Raw genomic sequence first — 16,391 nt, 5'->3', positions numbered from 1 at the left:
ACCGTATCTGCAAGGGTCATGTCCTGTGAGAAGGAGAAGATCTCGGACAGAGAGGTTTCGAAACGAGGAAGTAACCCAAGGGGAGAGTTGTCGAAACAAAATTACTTCGTCAATGGCTCCCAAACAAAAGGCGAGAGGGGCACACGCGGGAGCTTCCACCCCGAGCACGCGAGTGGACAACGCCCCGAGTCCCAATGCCCAAGTTCCGTTAAATAGTCATGCATGAAAAAAAAAATACATTAAGCATGTTTAAATCTCGTAGGCAAGTTTAAACAAATTGGAAAATTTATTTGCTCGCCAATTTATAAGATTTAGTTGCATGTCATAATTGCTTGCACTTCCATGGTCAAGTTGCAATCCCAATCGCATGATGCATAAGTAAATAGACAAAATTGTGCAAAGGCACCTTTGTTGCATTGCACATAGGACAAGTCATATAACACATAATGCATAGTTGTGAGTTGCGTATAAAATAATGTCCGAATAGTTGTAATGCATGGAAAGGAATTATGAACTTGCAAATTGTACGCGAAGATGGTTACATTTTAGATTGGGTTAAGTGCTAAAGGAAGGAAATTAAGTCAATGATGGACCCATGGCATTCGCTCATGCAAAGTTTGAATGCATCTTCATTAAAAATATTAAAGCTCTGATTTCGTTGCATCATTATAGTTTAGGGCAAGGAAAATAAAAGTTCATTGTAAATCTTATAACTGCATAGAAGGAAAAGGTTTTTAGTCTTGAAATCACAAATTTGCATGGAATGATACGTCGCATACATCTTGCAGTTCCTTGCATCTTTTAGGGAAAAGTACTTAGAAGGAAGTATTTGCATCTTTAAAAAGGGATGATCGTCTCTAATCGTGGGTTAGTTAAATTTACTAAGTAATTCGCGTATAGTTGAATGGTTTGCATGAGAATCATAAAGGTATCATTAATTAGTGCATGACGGTCACCTCTAAGTGCTAGGTAGGGTTAAGTTACGCTAAATTTTTTTCTAGTATCGCACTTGTTTGCTGACCTAATATTTCTGACCCCAAAGATCCTACCCACATTCGCGGAATGTTAGGATTAGCTAAATGCTCGTGCAAGAATGATCTAGGGATTCTCACCCTAAGGATCAATTGACGAAATACTAGACTTCCATATGAATTTAAGGAACCCTAAGGCCAAAGCGTTATCGACATAGTAGGGTTAGGGTTGGATTGGGTTAATAGGACTCCCAAATCCTATATCTTGGTCAAAGGTATTCTTGGCCAAGGAATACCGTGTGATGGGAGAAGTAATCCCACAAGTTAGATGCAACACCTATCTCATGCAACAAGTTGCAACGTCGCATAGTTTTGTGCCTAAATCATAAAAGTAGTATTACTACTCCTTAGAACAAGGTTGGCAAGTTGTAAGTACAAGTTTGATTTTTCTAGAGGATGAGTAGTCATCCTGCTACATCACCCTTCCTTAGGACTGATTTGCCAAGTTAGGGAAATTATGAATTGGCTAGCAAGTAATTGACCAACCAAGTTAGGGCGACGAGGTTGCCCAGGATTTATTGTCTATAATTAAGGTAACCTAAGGTGGAAACAATTTGGGTTAACAGGGTATAAACCCTAACCTAAGGATAAAGGGTAAACAAGAAACTTAGCTTACAAAACCCTTGGGATCTTGCCAAGTCGAAATTGATCCTGGATCGAATGCTGGATGTATTTGGAGAGAAGGATTCACACCTTAGTAGTTGGCCATATAAACGACCACTGGAGTGCTTGTGTTTGTACATTTAGGAGCATTGTTTGTTCCTCTTTGCTCAAGGAACTAATGCTAGAAAATAACTAATGCTTCAGGTTGAAAGCCTGGAGGGAGAGGCAGCATCAGTTACCCCCGATTGTCTGCTTGACCCTATCTAAGGGGGTTGTTAGCCGTGCTGGGTACGCGGACCAAACCCACCGCGAGAGGTCTCTCCATGGGTGCTACTTGGAACAGGAGGATGCTTGGGTTCCAGGGGGGCTCTGGCCGTAAATCCCTTGCCTCCGGGTCCTGCACAAGAGGCCGACGTGACTCGAGATTGGATCTCGAGGCCCGCATACTAGTCAACGGGCGGAAAGTTGGAATAGCGATCCCTGAGGATTGTTGGAATAGCCTTCAGGTGGATTATGGATTAGCCTTCGGGCTGGATTATGGATTAGCCTTCGAGTTGGATTATATGACGTATTCCAAATACTGATAAATACAGATCAAATGTTAAAAAGGAACTTGTTTGACATTGTTTTTCTATGTTAGTGCCTAAGTTACATGAAGGAACCAATGATTAATTGGTTAATTAAGGAAGCTGTTTTTACTTGTCAAAATAAATGTGGTAGGTAATTAGATAACTAAAGCACCCTGAGGAAAGTGCGGTGGATGTAACCATGGGTCCGTCCTATGGAAGGGTGGTCCTAGTTGGCCGAGAACTTTTCTCAAAGGAATTGACAGCAAGGTAACAATGACCTAGAATCTAGAAAGCTAGAGTCCCCATTTATACAGTTTTAGGGGAACGGAATGGGACTATGCCTTACGGGCAGAGAGGTTGAGCTTCGCATCCCTCTCGTTTTCCATTCTCCTTGAACCAGGTGTAGTATAAATCCACTTCAACCCTGACGTTTCTACACAAGTAGTTTGTCTGGGGCTTGACGATAGTTACTTTCTAGGAACTTGATTATTAAGAAAAACCCTGATTTAGGTCCTAAGTGGGAACGGCCGGAATGCTTCCGCTTCGTGGCAGACTCGGGAATACCTAGATCACAAACCCCGTGACATTCCATGGGAGTGCCGGGCGGAGCTTTCTGGACTCTCTTCCCGATGGGTTGCTAAGACGTGTCCTACAAGTAGATAGGGGGACATGTTACAGTGGATCATCTCCAAGGTCACGCCATGTTTCAACCCAAGAAGGGCACTGCTTGATTCATGGGCTAAAGGTCAAGTGGTGAAAAGGCCAACACGGAAGTTGTCTCACTTCTAGGTCACTTGGGGTCAGTTGGAGCTCTGGACACCCCTTGCCTAGTCTAGAACAACGGAGTTGAAGACTGCCGTGAGCCCAATGTCTGTGGCATTGGGAGATCCTATTCTAGATAAAGGATGGAAATTGTAGTGCCATGTGATTTGGACCATGTACTTCTACAGGAGGGCAGAAGAGATACATAATTTCTCATATATGGGTAGGAAGGAAACAAAGGTTAACTTGAAGATAAGTTAAGAAACTTGTTTATCAAAAGAATTGTTTGCTCTGTTTTCGTGTCAATGCCATAAGTTACGTGAACAAACCATGTTCCCTAAAAGGCTTAATTAAGGAAGATGACTTTAAATGTCACACATAAATATGATAGGACCTAAATAAATAATGAAAGAATGCCTACTGAGGGAAGCGAGTGGGCAGAACCCCCGATGGGTCTTAGGATGGTCCCACAGAACTAGGAGGCTTCTCACAAGGTTTTACTAAGGACCGACACTTGGCAATTATTAGGTTAGAACCTCGATTCATGCCATTTTAGGGGACCGGAATGGGACTATGCCTTACGGGTAGAGAGGTTGAGTGGCACATCCCTCTCGTTTCCCATTCTCTTTGAACCAAGTGAGGTATGGGTATGCTTCGCTCTCTGCGTAAGGTAGGATTTCTAGGACTCGACGCTAGAATGCTATCAGGAGACCTTGACCACTAGGAACCCACATTTCAGGTTGATCCCAGTGGATTCAACAATGAACATTCCATTGCAAGGTAGAATCGGGAAACCCTATGCAACAAACCCCGTAACATTCCATGGGAGAGCCGATCGGTGTCGCTAAGAATCGTCTCTCAATGGACTGCTAAAAATGTGCCTAAAGCGGACACATTACAAAGAATGTGCATGCTTATTGATGATACAATATAGATTTTCTTATAATAGATTCCCTGTTTTCTTGGTGTTCCTCTTCGGGTTCCATGTTTTTTGTGCGTAATCAAGGAAAATTGCCATCAACAACAAGCACCAATAGAGGCTGAAAATGGAGGAAGTGCCACTATTGAAAAGGAAGAAAAGCAATGAAAGATTTGAGAATCCCTGCAATTGTTGAAGAATTGGAGATCTTTATTGCCAAAGCCACTTTCTACAAAAAGCGCATCCCTCAATGGCAGAAGCATGTTACTATCTTGATGTGGGCTCTATGTGATAGACTAATTTCACTCTCCTCTGAAGCTACAAAAATTTGTATTACAATAGCCAATTCTTACCCACAAAACTAAAAAGAGAAGTAGAAATAGAGGGAATGATCATCCATGGGAGATTTAGCCTTCATTGAAGAATTTCCAGACATCATCAAGTGGGAGATTGTGAAGAAGCTTTAGGAGTTGTGGTTAGTTGAAGTTCACAAGAACAAGAAAGAAAAGAGTTGAAATTTATTCATCAAGTGTGTGGGAGATTGTGAAGAGGCTTTAGGAGTCGTGGTTAGTTGAAGTTCACAAAAGAATAAGAAGGAAAAGAGTTGAAATTTTTTCATCGATGCTCAAGAGCAATATACATTGGATAATTAGTGCACTAATAACCTTTTATTTGTCCAACTAGCAACTCATTGGAAGTTAGTGGATAGAGTGTGTTCTTCACAACCTATGCTATTGAAACCCTCCAAAGTTGGTATTATCAAGACAATGGCACTATGGCAATCCTCGAAAGAATGAATTTTGATACCTTTAGAACTAAATATCTTCCCCTCTGTAATGGAATGAAAGTTGAATTCAAAGATGTTGAAAATAAGAAAGTAGAAGAAATGTTGGCAAGAGAGTCGTCGAGAGACTGAAGCCATTCTGATTTTGTTTTATTGAGTATAGACAAACTAGGTGGAGCTAACTCCTTGATGAGTCACACAATCAATAGGCAAGCATTGGAATGATGTGAGGTGTCCACTAGGCTCATTCCAAGGTGCACCCTTTTGTAGTCCATCAGTAGGTTTTCCAAATGACGCCACCCGACGCTCCCTTGGAACATCACGGGGTTTGTCACTTAGACCCCATTAAGTCTACAAAGAAACAGAAGAGTTTCAGTCGAACCCACTAGGATCGACCTGAATTTCTAGGTTCCTAAAATCAAACAAGTCTCTTAATAGCCAGCTGCTGCTGGTGTCAGTAATTTTGAGTTCCCACTTCTATAGGATTACTCAATGTGAAGCGGACTTGCCATTGCACTTGGTTCAAAGAGAATGGGAGATGGAGGGGAGTGCGGTACGTCAACCCTCCTTCCCATAAGGCAAAATCCCATTCCGGCCCCCTAAAATAATGCAAGTTCCCATAAGTCTTCCTATTTCTATTACCTATTTAGAAAACCTCCCAGCTAACCGGGACCACCCTACCGTTGGATGAACCTATTAGGGGTTACACCCACCTGCTTTCCTTTGTGATGGAATCATCTTTAGTTTTTTAATTACCTACATCACATTTATTGAAACATATACAACCAGCTTCCTTAATTAGTCTGTTAAATCACATGTTCCTTTACGTAATTTATTTCATGAACACGCATACAATTCAAACAATCCTTGAATAAAACAAATTTCTTTATTATATTGGGAGTTTATTACAATTTTCATCTTTTAGACCCTATGAAATATATTTAGAATTCCACAAGGGTATTCTGCCCACCAAGATTCCATCCCTTGTAACTAGTATTTAGGGTTCGAGGATCCCATCCTAGGTCACGAAGGGGCTCGTCAAATTCTAGGAAGGGGCATTACAGAGCCCAAATGGCATCACCTTGTAGACATAGGTATCCCATTCTATTGTGAAGGTCATCTTGATCAGTTTTCTTCAGCAATCTACATCTGATTGTATCCACAAAAATCGTCCAATAAGGAATAGAGTTCATGACCTACTCACTATGTCTAACAATTGTTCATCGGTGAAGGGGATAGGAAAATGATCTTTCTTTGTTTTGGAATTTAGCTTTTGGAAGTCCACACAGATCCACAACTTTCCATTCTTCATAGGTTCAACCACAATGGGAAAATCTCATTCACTATTGGCCACTGGATAGATAAATTCAGCTTCTAAGAGCTTTAACAACTCTGTCTTGACTAGGGCTGAATAGTTAGGATTCATATGTCTTTGATGTTGTCAAACTGGCTTAGCATCAAACTCTAGGTCAATGTGGTATTAACATACAGTGGGATCAATTCCCTTCAGGTCTTTGTAAAACCAAGCAGGCGCATCCAAATTCTCCTTCAATAGGTTACGAAGGGTCAACAACTCCTCTTCTGAAAGGCTTTTGTCCACTTTAAGATGTCTTTTTGTGCCATACGCATCAATAAAAGTGAATTTCTTTTCACCTTTCACTTCTTGAATGAAGGTCCTATGGATTGCTTCCGGATATAAGTTAGACTCCTTCAAGGGAGTGGTATCCTCATCACTAGAACTAGCTTCAACCTTCAGTGGAGACTTGTCTAGCTCTTTGGAATGCTAAAATGGTATCAATGATTTTTTTGGATTTTTAAAAAAAGATTTGGTTACTTCTTGACTTGAGAACTCATCTTCTGAGGATGCATCCACAAATGTCACATAATATGGACCATTTAACTTATGTTCAATCTACGGGACTGGTGCTTATTGGCAAGGTGCATTATCATCATCCTTTCTTGAGAAGGGTAGATTAGGTTGACAAGATTTACTGCTAAAGAAAGTGTTATTTTGTTTAACCCATTTCTTATCAATCTTTTGCATATGATGAGATTCATTTACCGGTCTGAAGGGTACCACAGTCATTCTGTCCAACAACATGGGATCTTCAACTTCTGTTGCCTCTGGGACATCCTCCTCATTAGTATCCTCTTCTGGTTGGATGGCTTCTTCCATGTTGCTTTCATAATCTGCATCTTCACTCTCATCATCGTCCTCTTCAGACTCTATCTCTACCTCTGTAGGGGGCTTTGTAACAGAAGAAGAGGCTCTTTGTTTCTTCTTCTATTTTTGTCTCTGACTCTATTGTGACCATGTAATAGGGAGAGTAGTACATCCATGCCTCTCTCTCCCTATCCAAGGTAATTTCCAAAATCATTCCTAGTTCTGGTAGTAGGAGGTATTCACCCATCAACAATGACTTTGCATCTTTCAAGAGTTGGCTTTCAATGGCCACTGTTGGGGACTGTGATTCATATTTCTTTTGGAAAATTTACTTTATAGCATCTTCTTTGGCATGTTCCATCCTCTAATTCATTTGGGAGAGAGCTTCAGCACCACTTTGTTGGGTCCCTTACCTAGGGTTTGGGTTCCTTTAAACCAATCTATCCTTGCTCGTGCTTCAAATAGCCATGGTCTTTTGAGTAACATAGGGTAAGATGTTCCATAGTTATCATTAATTTTCTATCTTTTGCCTTTGAATCCATTGCTTGGTCCTCTCAAAGTTTCGCCAAGTGAATATAAGATTACAACAAGTGACCATAAGTGACAGAGCCTAGTAGTGTCCCACTCAAGATAAGATGGTAACATCTACCCTCCACCACCATTGAAGGCATTTTACTAGTCTGAAGATGTAGATACATCAAGACAATAAGCATTTCTAGAGCTTCAAATAAGAGACAATGACCTCAGAGACCCATCATCAATAAGGTCCAAGTTTCTTCAATCAAAACATACCTTGACTTTGACATGTAGTGATCACATACTTTCATAGGAGGAGTTGCAAATTGTTTAATCAACAAGCATTCAATTCTTCATCAACAAGGATAGATTCTTCTTCAACAACAAGGTAATGTGCTTTCAATATCTAGGCTCAATCTCTCAATTTCATTGTATGCACCTCGATGCACTAGTCCTCTTATGAGCCAAGTTTACTATTCTCAATCAACCTTTCGATCTCTTCTACATCTATTTCAACTCTAAAATGCTAGCTACTAAGTTGTAAAAAACTACTACTATGCCAGAAAAGAAGAAATAATAAAAATAGAGAAAAATATATTAAAAAAAGAGAAAAAATCCAAGAGAGAAAAAAATAAAAGAGAAAAGACAACAACAAGGGATATGTACACACATGTACTACATTGCATCTAGAGGTTCTCAAGTTGGAAACATCCAATTACCTTGGTCGATTGGCTTTGTCTCTAACCCCCTAGCCCTTTTTCCAATATCCCCCACATTTACCTAGGGCACATCAAGTTCAAGACATAGCTAGGGGGTCTCAACATTCCTTGGTTAGACCTATCTCCTTAAGTCACTCACACTTTTTTCATTTTTACTTCATTCATCCCAATGCCAATAACTCAACTTTGAAGCAAAAAGGACATAGTACTTTAACTAGATAGGGACCAATTCCATCACCTATACATGTATTTGATCTTGTGGAGAACCGTACACTTCAAGAGCTTAACTTTGAAGCAAGAAGGACATAGTACTTCAAGAAAATAGGGACCAATTCCATCACCTATACATGTGATTGATCTTGTGGAGAACCATGTGCTTTAAGAGCTTATTGGCTTGGACTCCACCTTTTGTCCATCTCATCAAAGGTCTCTTTATAATATTCATCAACAACTCCCTTTTTCCTCAAGAATGACAATTTTTGCCATCTCTAGTGGTGCAAGATTCCTTGCTTCATCAGCCATCCTCAATAGAATAACCCCTTCTAACTAAGTATCAGACTATGTATTCACATTTAGTCACATAGTATTTGCAGTACAACCTATTTATAATTTTGGGTCCTCAAGTATGGGACAACTCTTTGGGCTTTGACCCATCTCCCAAACCAAAAATATTCTATGCTGTGTGCATGAATAGAAGACTGGCACTCTCCCCTAAGAAGTGGTTGCATGTGAGGTTTTTACTTTGCAAGTACAAATGTTCATGGAGAATCCTAAGCTATCACTTATAACTTCAATACTAACTCTCTCGTCTTCTACAACCTCCAATTCATTTTCCATGGCCATTCAAGCTTTATTCCCCATGAGGTATCACTAGTCAAGTGTATTATCAAGCAACAACGCCAACTTCTAAAGCTAAGTCCCCAACAATATTGCCATCTTTGCTATTTATCAGCATACCTATAAGATCATCTATACTCTCTTAGCTAGAACACATATTCAAGCAATACCAGTTCTCCATCCACAACATTCATTTCTCTCTATCATGACCATTTCTTCTTCAAAGCTACTTTATTGATTGTTCCCCAACATTCCATATCTATCTTTGACATGCGTGCCATGGGACTAGCACGTGTCTCAAAGAAGGATAATGTTAACATTATTTTATGAATGCTAAAGTCAAAGAAGGTTGAAGCACAAGTTGCTAATATTATTTTTGGAATGTTAATTATTTAATAGAGATTCATTATATCATTTTGGGCATGTGTATTATTGTTATACTTCAAGGACACGTGATTATCATGGATTTTATGAGAACCACGCTCACTCCTATGCACGTTGTATCATCACTTGCAGTTGTATTTATCACACCCACAATTGTTGCATGGGTTACATACATGGATTTGCGACTAGAATAGCATAGACTAGGTCTAATTAGGCTAAAGATAAAGCATGTTTTAAGGAATGACCAGTCTAGATCCCACAAAGTGGGTAGGATACTCAAAGGAGGGTGCAAACCCTATTTCATAGTAGCGGAAATCTTAAAATATAAAAGGAGTGTAAACCCTAAAACACAAAGTGGGGTACAAAACCTAACCCTAAAGTAGAGCACCACCCTATAGAAGTGACCTAACCCTAACTCTAATTTGTGCCTATATAAGGATGGGAGGTCTCAATTGTATTTCACTCTTTTAGCACATCCATGCTATGGAAGCTATGTTAGTGCAACCATTCAATCCTTCTATTCTATAATCTTGCTTCCATTGTTGAGAGTGAGGGAGAGAGAGTGTGTGAGAGGTGTGTTGAGTGAGGGACTTAGAAAAAGTGAAGTTCTCCATGTTCTTCTTACTTTTTTTCTTCTTCCTTTTTTCATTCATGGTAAGAGGATTGAGTTTTGAGTTATATATGAGGTTGTGAGATAACGAGAGAGAGAGAGAGAGAGAGAGAGAGAGAGAGAGAGAGAGAGAGAGAGAGAGAGAGAGAGAGAGAGAGAGAGAGAGAGAGAGATCCGATGAGGTGAAACTCTTCTCCATCTTCTTTCTCTTTTCCTTCTTCTTCTTCTTAATGTTTCTCTCATCATTGCTATGCTTGATGATGGACACGAGGAGTGATGGGATCAAATAGTATTGCTTAGGTCATGGAACCATCTTCAAGCTTTTGGATTATAATGCGGGAAGGTAATATAGATGACTTCACTATACCTCAAAGCTAATATTGGATTCTTACTTTCTTGGGATAGAGAGAGGGATGAATGGTTAGTTAGAGCGACTCTAAAATAGTAGAAGTTGTTGATGATTGTTGTGAATTGAGCTTAACAATAGCAATTGAATCATTGGATTGTTGTCACTATGATCTTGTACCACCAAGATAGCAATTGAATCATTGGATTGTTGCCATTCATCCCTCCACTATGATTGGTTTCTCTTTGGTATGCACTATGCCCTATCAAATAATATTTTTTCATCCCCTGTGTGGATCGAACTCTAATGCTTTCCTTTTCTGCAAAGTATGCCCCATGCACCTTGAGGATATGCTATAAAGATATACATTACATATGAATAAAGAAATTTAGAATAACTTATACAATTCATATACTTCTAAGATCTTGACTTTGTATGTACCATGTTATGTGTGATAGAACTTTTTCCCTATGTATACACCATGGTTTTCATAGAAGCTATGTATAACATTAGTAAAATCTTGCTTATCTCTATCATTAAATACCATATTTCAAAGTAAAGGTGCTAATTTATTGAGACTAATCTAGGCCTTAGCTTTTGCCAACCTTGTTTTTCCTCCATTACTTCGATCAAGAACCACAACATGCAATTCTTTCCATCCACCATAGTCTTATGGCCTGCAAAGTGCAACATTTCCTTCCTCATTGATGGGTATTGAAAGAAACTTCCTAGCCTTGGCTCCTCTAAAGCAAGGCTTCTTTACCAAGTTACCATATTCTCCTTATCTTTTTTTGTCATTTTCATTTGTTACCTGGTGCTTGTATAGCCCAATCTCTAATACTACTTGCTCCACATTCTTACACGTTGTAATGGCTTCTTTTTTTGATTGCATTCTATAAGCAAAGCAAATATATTCATGCACAATTTTCTTCATAATCCTCATAAAAGCATACAATGTATAAATGTAAATATGATCCAATGAAATGTTGAAAATGGGCTTTCATGTGGGATCTTCTTTATCATGTACCAGTGTAGTACTTGTCACTCTTTGCTAATTCGCCTTCATATTTTTCATTTTACCATCTGTCAATCAATATAGGCATGTATGTTTTGCATTTGTACCTTTGGACATTCCACACACATGCATTTCAAAGTTTCCAAGTCTGTCGCAAGGTACCATTCAACCAGGTATTCACCATATCCTTTGATTGAGAAAATCTTGCCATGTTCTTGGTGATTGATTATGTTTGGAATACTTATATACATGAAGAAGAGTTGTAAATTATATGTTTCCTTAAGAACTTTACTTGCAACAAGCCACCATATATGGTGCTCTAATTGAATGCTAAAGTTCCTTGGGTTATTCTCGTTGAATTATAAGACTTCTATTCATCAAATTGACACTAACTCTTTTGAGTTTTACTCCCTTGATGACCTCATTTTTATCCAATTTGATGATAAATTGAATAATGAAATGCAATTAATTTACCACTACATTATTCAACAAACATATGGTAATACATTACTATTACCAGCTATACCTTGCATAGATCTAGGTAGTAATTATTGAGCTTTGTAAACTTAACCTCATATAGATTTTTTATCCCTACCCTAGGTTTTCATTTTGAGTGACCTTGCATGCCTTGATATGTCAATTACATTGGCTGCCATTCACAATTAACTCATAAATTTTAGATTTTTCTTTTGTATGTGCTCTTATGTCAACTTGTTGTTGATCTTCTTCAGGTCATCCAATTATAGCTTTGCCTCCTCGTACAAGATGTCGATGTCATGAACAGTCATGCATTGTGATAATTGAATTACTTTTCTAAGTTATAATTTTATTCAATTTCTTCACTTATCCTATTAGCTTTTGTGTTTAAAGTTGGTGTGCAACAATAATATCATGATGACAGTTTTACACAGTTGCATGGTAGTCTATTCATTAAGTCACCCACGAGTGTAACCAAAGGATCCTTTGTAATACACAAATATCTAATACCATGTTAGAAGTGCAATACACTGTCAAAGAATGAGAAAAACTGTCCATAAACTACAGATGTAAAACACAGGTATGTGGAATAGAACTCCACCATGAGAATCGAGGGTACAATGGTTGAGTGCTAGTTCACAGACTTCACATGATCCCTCCTTCCACACCAAGAATCCGCAGGCACAAATGTATGAATGTAGCCATGTGCCGCCCCCCCCCCCCCCCCCCCCCCCGTACAGCAGCACTTCACCCCCCTTGGAAGGGACACTCCAGAACAGAACCTGTGATGAAACAGAAATCCCGGTAATCTGATTGGAAGAGAGAGAGCGCTAAGGGATGGTCTGCTGCCACGAAGCCCATTCTTCTCCAGGCGTTTTTTACAACGCTAAAAAGATCTGCAGACGTTAATCATTTTCTGACCTCGCCTGCTCTTTCCCACCTCTGCGCCCAAAAGCATTTTCCCAAACATCGCGCACACAGCACAGCATTTCCGACAGCGAGTAAGTTGGGTGCCACTGCACTGACCCGCTTGCTTTTTGTCTATAGACAAAAGGTGAGACCACCGATGAGATCTGCCAATAAATTAAACGCTGGCCATAAGTTGGCTACTCATGAACCTGTGAAATGACGGCTTCCAACACCTTTTTCCAAATCTTCATCTTTGCATAAGCTTGTAAAAAAACAAGTCATTCTATCCGGTGTCAATCTATGGTTATCGCAAACACTCCATGGAAGATCAACGTTACCTCTTGCTGCAAACCTGTTGATATCATTCACTATGACCTGATCTTTGTTCTACTATCCAGCCAGGTCCAACCGGCATGTCTTTTAAACCTGGTCATTGTTCTTAACGTCCAGCCATGTGGGACTGGATGTTTCTTGTAGGGTCTCAATAAGCACCCAGCTTCAGAAGCTTTGTTCAGATTCTATATGCATTGAGGTCCATCAAGTTGTCGTGACCATTGATCAGCCAAATGTGAGTTAAACACATGCAAGATATCTCTGATACATCATCTTCTCCTCCATATGTGAAGTTGAAGCATGCTCTCAGCAAGGAACAACCATGAAAAGAAGTTATTTAAGCATGCTTCTGCCTAGACTCTAATTTTGTGTAGTAACTGCCGCTGATGAGGTGCCTCTTAACAATACCTCTATGATTTGAACGTTACAGAATGTGAATCACTGAAGAGCACTTTGACCAAATCAAGAGTCATGAATCGGCGAGCTCATGTACCTCTACGTTCATGATTGTAGAATATGCAAGAAATAAAGCACGGTTAAGAGAGCCTACCTGTAAAAATAGTGCAAGATACATGCAGCACAATGTAAGAGAAAGCCCATAAAAAATCCATTGCTACACATTCAGGTCACAGGCCCTCTTTCACCGTGTAACTAGTTTTACACAGGCTAAGAAGGAACAATGTTGAACTTCAGGATCAAGAAAGTATCAAATCTGCAGTCCCCATTCTTATCTGAGGTGCTTCCCTTGGCCCCATTACCAGTATTCATCATAATGACATTATCCATCCTCATACATGTATCTGCATCTCTGATCCAAATGGTGAAATGGTAGTCACCACTTGCAATGGCTAACTTTTCACCAAGCCCACATAGCACGTTCTTTCCGTCCCCAGGGCATCTTGTGACCACTGTTGCAAACATGGGAATACCCTTCCCACCATAAATTTTCAGCATGTTTTTTATATTTGCATGTAGGAAATTCCTTGGGGATGGCTTTTAGGCCCACAATTTATATTTCTACCTATGCATGCTCCATTTTTTGTTCTCAAAGCTTTTGTTTTGTCTACTTCTTCTTGTAGGCTGGTAGATGTTGCTCATGCAGGCATATGCTGCAGCACATTTATCATCCAACTGTAATGCATGCTCAAAAGCCCATTCCCCAAGCTCCAGATTTACCCCTTTTCGACTTGCACCTAACAGAGCCAACAACAAATCAGAATCCGATAGCCTCACCATCACGCTCATTGCCTTGTCAAAATGCCCGGCATGGCTGTAAAGATCAACCATGCATGTATGGTGCTCCAAAGTTGGAATAATGCAATAGACAGTGCTCATAATATCATAGAGCATTTTCCCCTCCTCAATTAGACCTGCATGACTGCACGCAGTAAGCAAAACAATGAATGTGATACCATCTGGCTCTGTATGTTCTCCTCTCATTTTGTTGAACAACTCAAAGACCCTTGTAGCCTTACCAACCCGAGTATATCCAGCAATTACAGCGTTCCAAGAGGCTACATTTCGAACAGGTAGCTCATTGAACACTTTTTGTGCTTTTGCAAGCGCACCACACTTGGCATACATGTCCACCAATGGAGTGCCTAACAAATTCGCATGACTTTCCAGAAGTCCCCGCCTGCAGACCTCAGCATGTATCTCTTCACCCTTTCTAATTGCTCCAATGCTTCCACAAGCCTTCAAAATGCAAAGAAACGTGATTGCATTTGGGGAGAAACCCTCATCTTGCATCCGCTCAAAGCAATTCATAGCATCATCACCTCGCCCATGTTGAGCATATCCAGCAATTAATGTAGTCCAAGTGACTACATTTCGCTCTAAAAGCTCATCAAACACTTCTTGTGCCTTTGCAAGTGCACCACACTTGGCATACATGTCCACCAGTGCATTAGCTAGCACAATATTATGATTTTTCAACAAACCCTGTTTGCGGATCTTGGCATGTATCTCTTCACCCTTCTCAGTTGCTCCTATGCTGCCACAAGCTTTCAAAATGCAGATGTAGGTGACCATGTCTGGGGAGAAGCCATCATCACGCATCCAGCCAAAGCAGTTCAGAGCTTCCTCACCAAAGCCATGCTGGGCATATCCAGTGATCAATGCAGTCCAAGAGACTTCATCGCGTATTGAAAGCTCGTCAAACACTTCTTGTGCTTTTGCAAGCACACCACACTTCGAATACATGTCCACCAATGCAGTGCGGAGCACAGTATCATTATTATCCAATAACCCCAACCTGCATACCTCTGCATGTATCTCTTCACCCTTTTGGGTTGCTCCTAACCTGCCACAAGCTTTCAAAACACAAACAAAGGTGCATGCATCTGGCGAGACACCCTCATCTTGCATCTGCCCAAAGCAATTCAGAGCCTCCTCACTGAGCCCATGCTCGGCATATCCAGTGATCAATGCAGTCCATGAGACTGCATCCCGTAGAGGAAGCTCATCAAATACTTCCTGTGCTTTTGCAAGTGCACCACACTTAGAATACATTCGGAGTAGGGCAGTGCGGACATAGATGTCATGGTTAAGCAACCCCTTTTCAAGAGCATAAGCATGTAACCTGCTGCCTTGGGAGAGGTCCTTCTTTCTGCCACAAGCCTTTACGGAGTTCAAGAGGATGATACAGTCCTGTTGCCGCTTTTGTACAGCACAGGGCTCTTCAGCTTTCATTGAGATTCTATTTCTCAGCTCCTCTTGCACCCAAGGCAGATTATACCAATTGTCCAGCCACAGCAGGGGCTGCTGCGTTGTCTGAATCGGGATCCAACATAATGAAGCAGAATAAAATTGTAGACTGCTGTGCTTAGATTGTCCCAACTGAAATACGCCTTCTGTGAGGAACCCAGGTCTGCGCATGTCATTCATGTTCACTGTCTGCTACCAAAAAGCAACCTCGTTTCATCTGCTGCGCCTAGTCTCTCGATCTCATTCTTCTTCGCTGTTGGAGATCGGGGAGTGGATGTTGCAAACCTGGAGACATGGGATTTGTCGTCTCTGCTCCCTATATTTCAGAAGGTGCTGGTTCTATTTGTCAAATTTCAAAGAGTGTGACCTTGAGTGGGAGGAAGCAGGTCGAGATCCTCACGCTGCAGTTACGGCAGTTTAGCCAATCCCCCCTTTGCCCACCACCCATTCCACCATTGACCCCGCCCCCCCATTTCCAGCCTACCCCCCCCCAAAAAACAACACCCCATATATATATTTTTTTATTTTTTTTTAAAACAACCCCCATTTCACTTCCCCCCTTCAAACCCATTAAACAAAAAGGATTTCCTTCCCCTTGGTGGGCGTGTGTTGTTCATACTTGAGGATATTCGCGTGTGAGGCACGGTTCACGATCGTTTAACACGTGGCCTTATCGTTGCGACAGCATGATTATTGTGGTTCACACG

General features: G+C 40.5%; 1 protein-coding gene across 1 annotated transcript; it reads right to left on the bottom strand.

Moving 5' to 3' along the window:
* Positions 1–12,471: 12,471 nt before the first annotated feature.
* Positions 12,472–16,126, bottom strand: LOC148009554 (pentatricopeptide repeat-containing protein At2g03380, mitochondrial-like). The gene has a single exon (XM_087673177.1). The coding sequence runs from the start codon at positions 15,862–15,864 to the stop codon at positions 13,996–13,998; it is 1,869 nt and encodes a 622-aa protein (XP_087529303.1). The 5' UTR covers positions 15,865–16,126; the 3' UTR covers positions 12,472–13,995.
* Between the last annotated feature and the right edge of the window lie 265 nt (positions 16,127–16,391).

This window comes from Lygodium microphyllum, chromosome 30 (genome assembly GCF_053477565.2).
Source record: "Lygodium microphyllum isolate KBCC chromosome 30, Lygodium_microphyllum_v1.1.10, whole genome shotgun sequence".
Classification (NCBI taxonomy): domain Eukaryota; kingdom Viridiplantae; phylum Streptophyta; class Polypodiopsida; order Schizaeales; family Lygodiaceae; genus Lygodium; species Lygodium microphyllum.
This window is presented reverse-complemented; position numbering and strand designations above follow the sequence as displayed.

Excerpts from the sequence above, each read along its gene's own strand:
- LOC148009554 (XM_087673177.1), bottom strand. The coding sequence starts at position 15,864 with ATGAATGACATGCGCAGACCTGGGTTCCTCACAGAAGGCGTATTTCAG.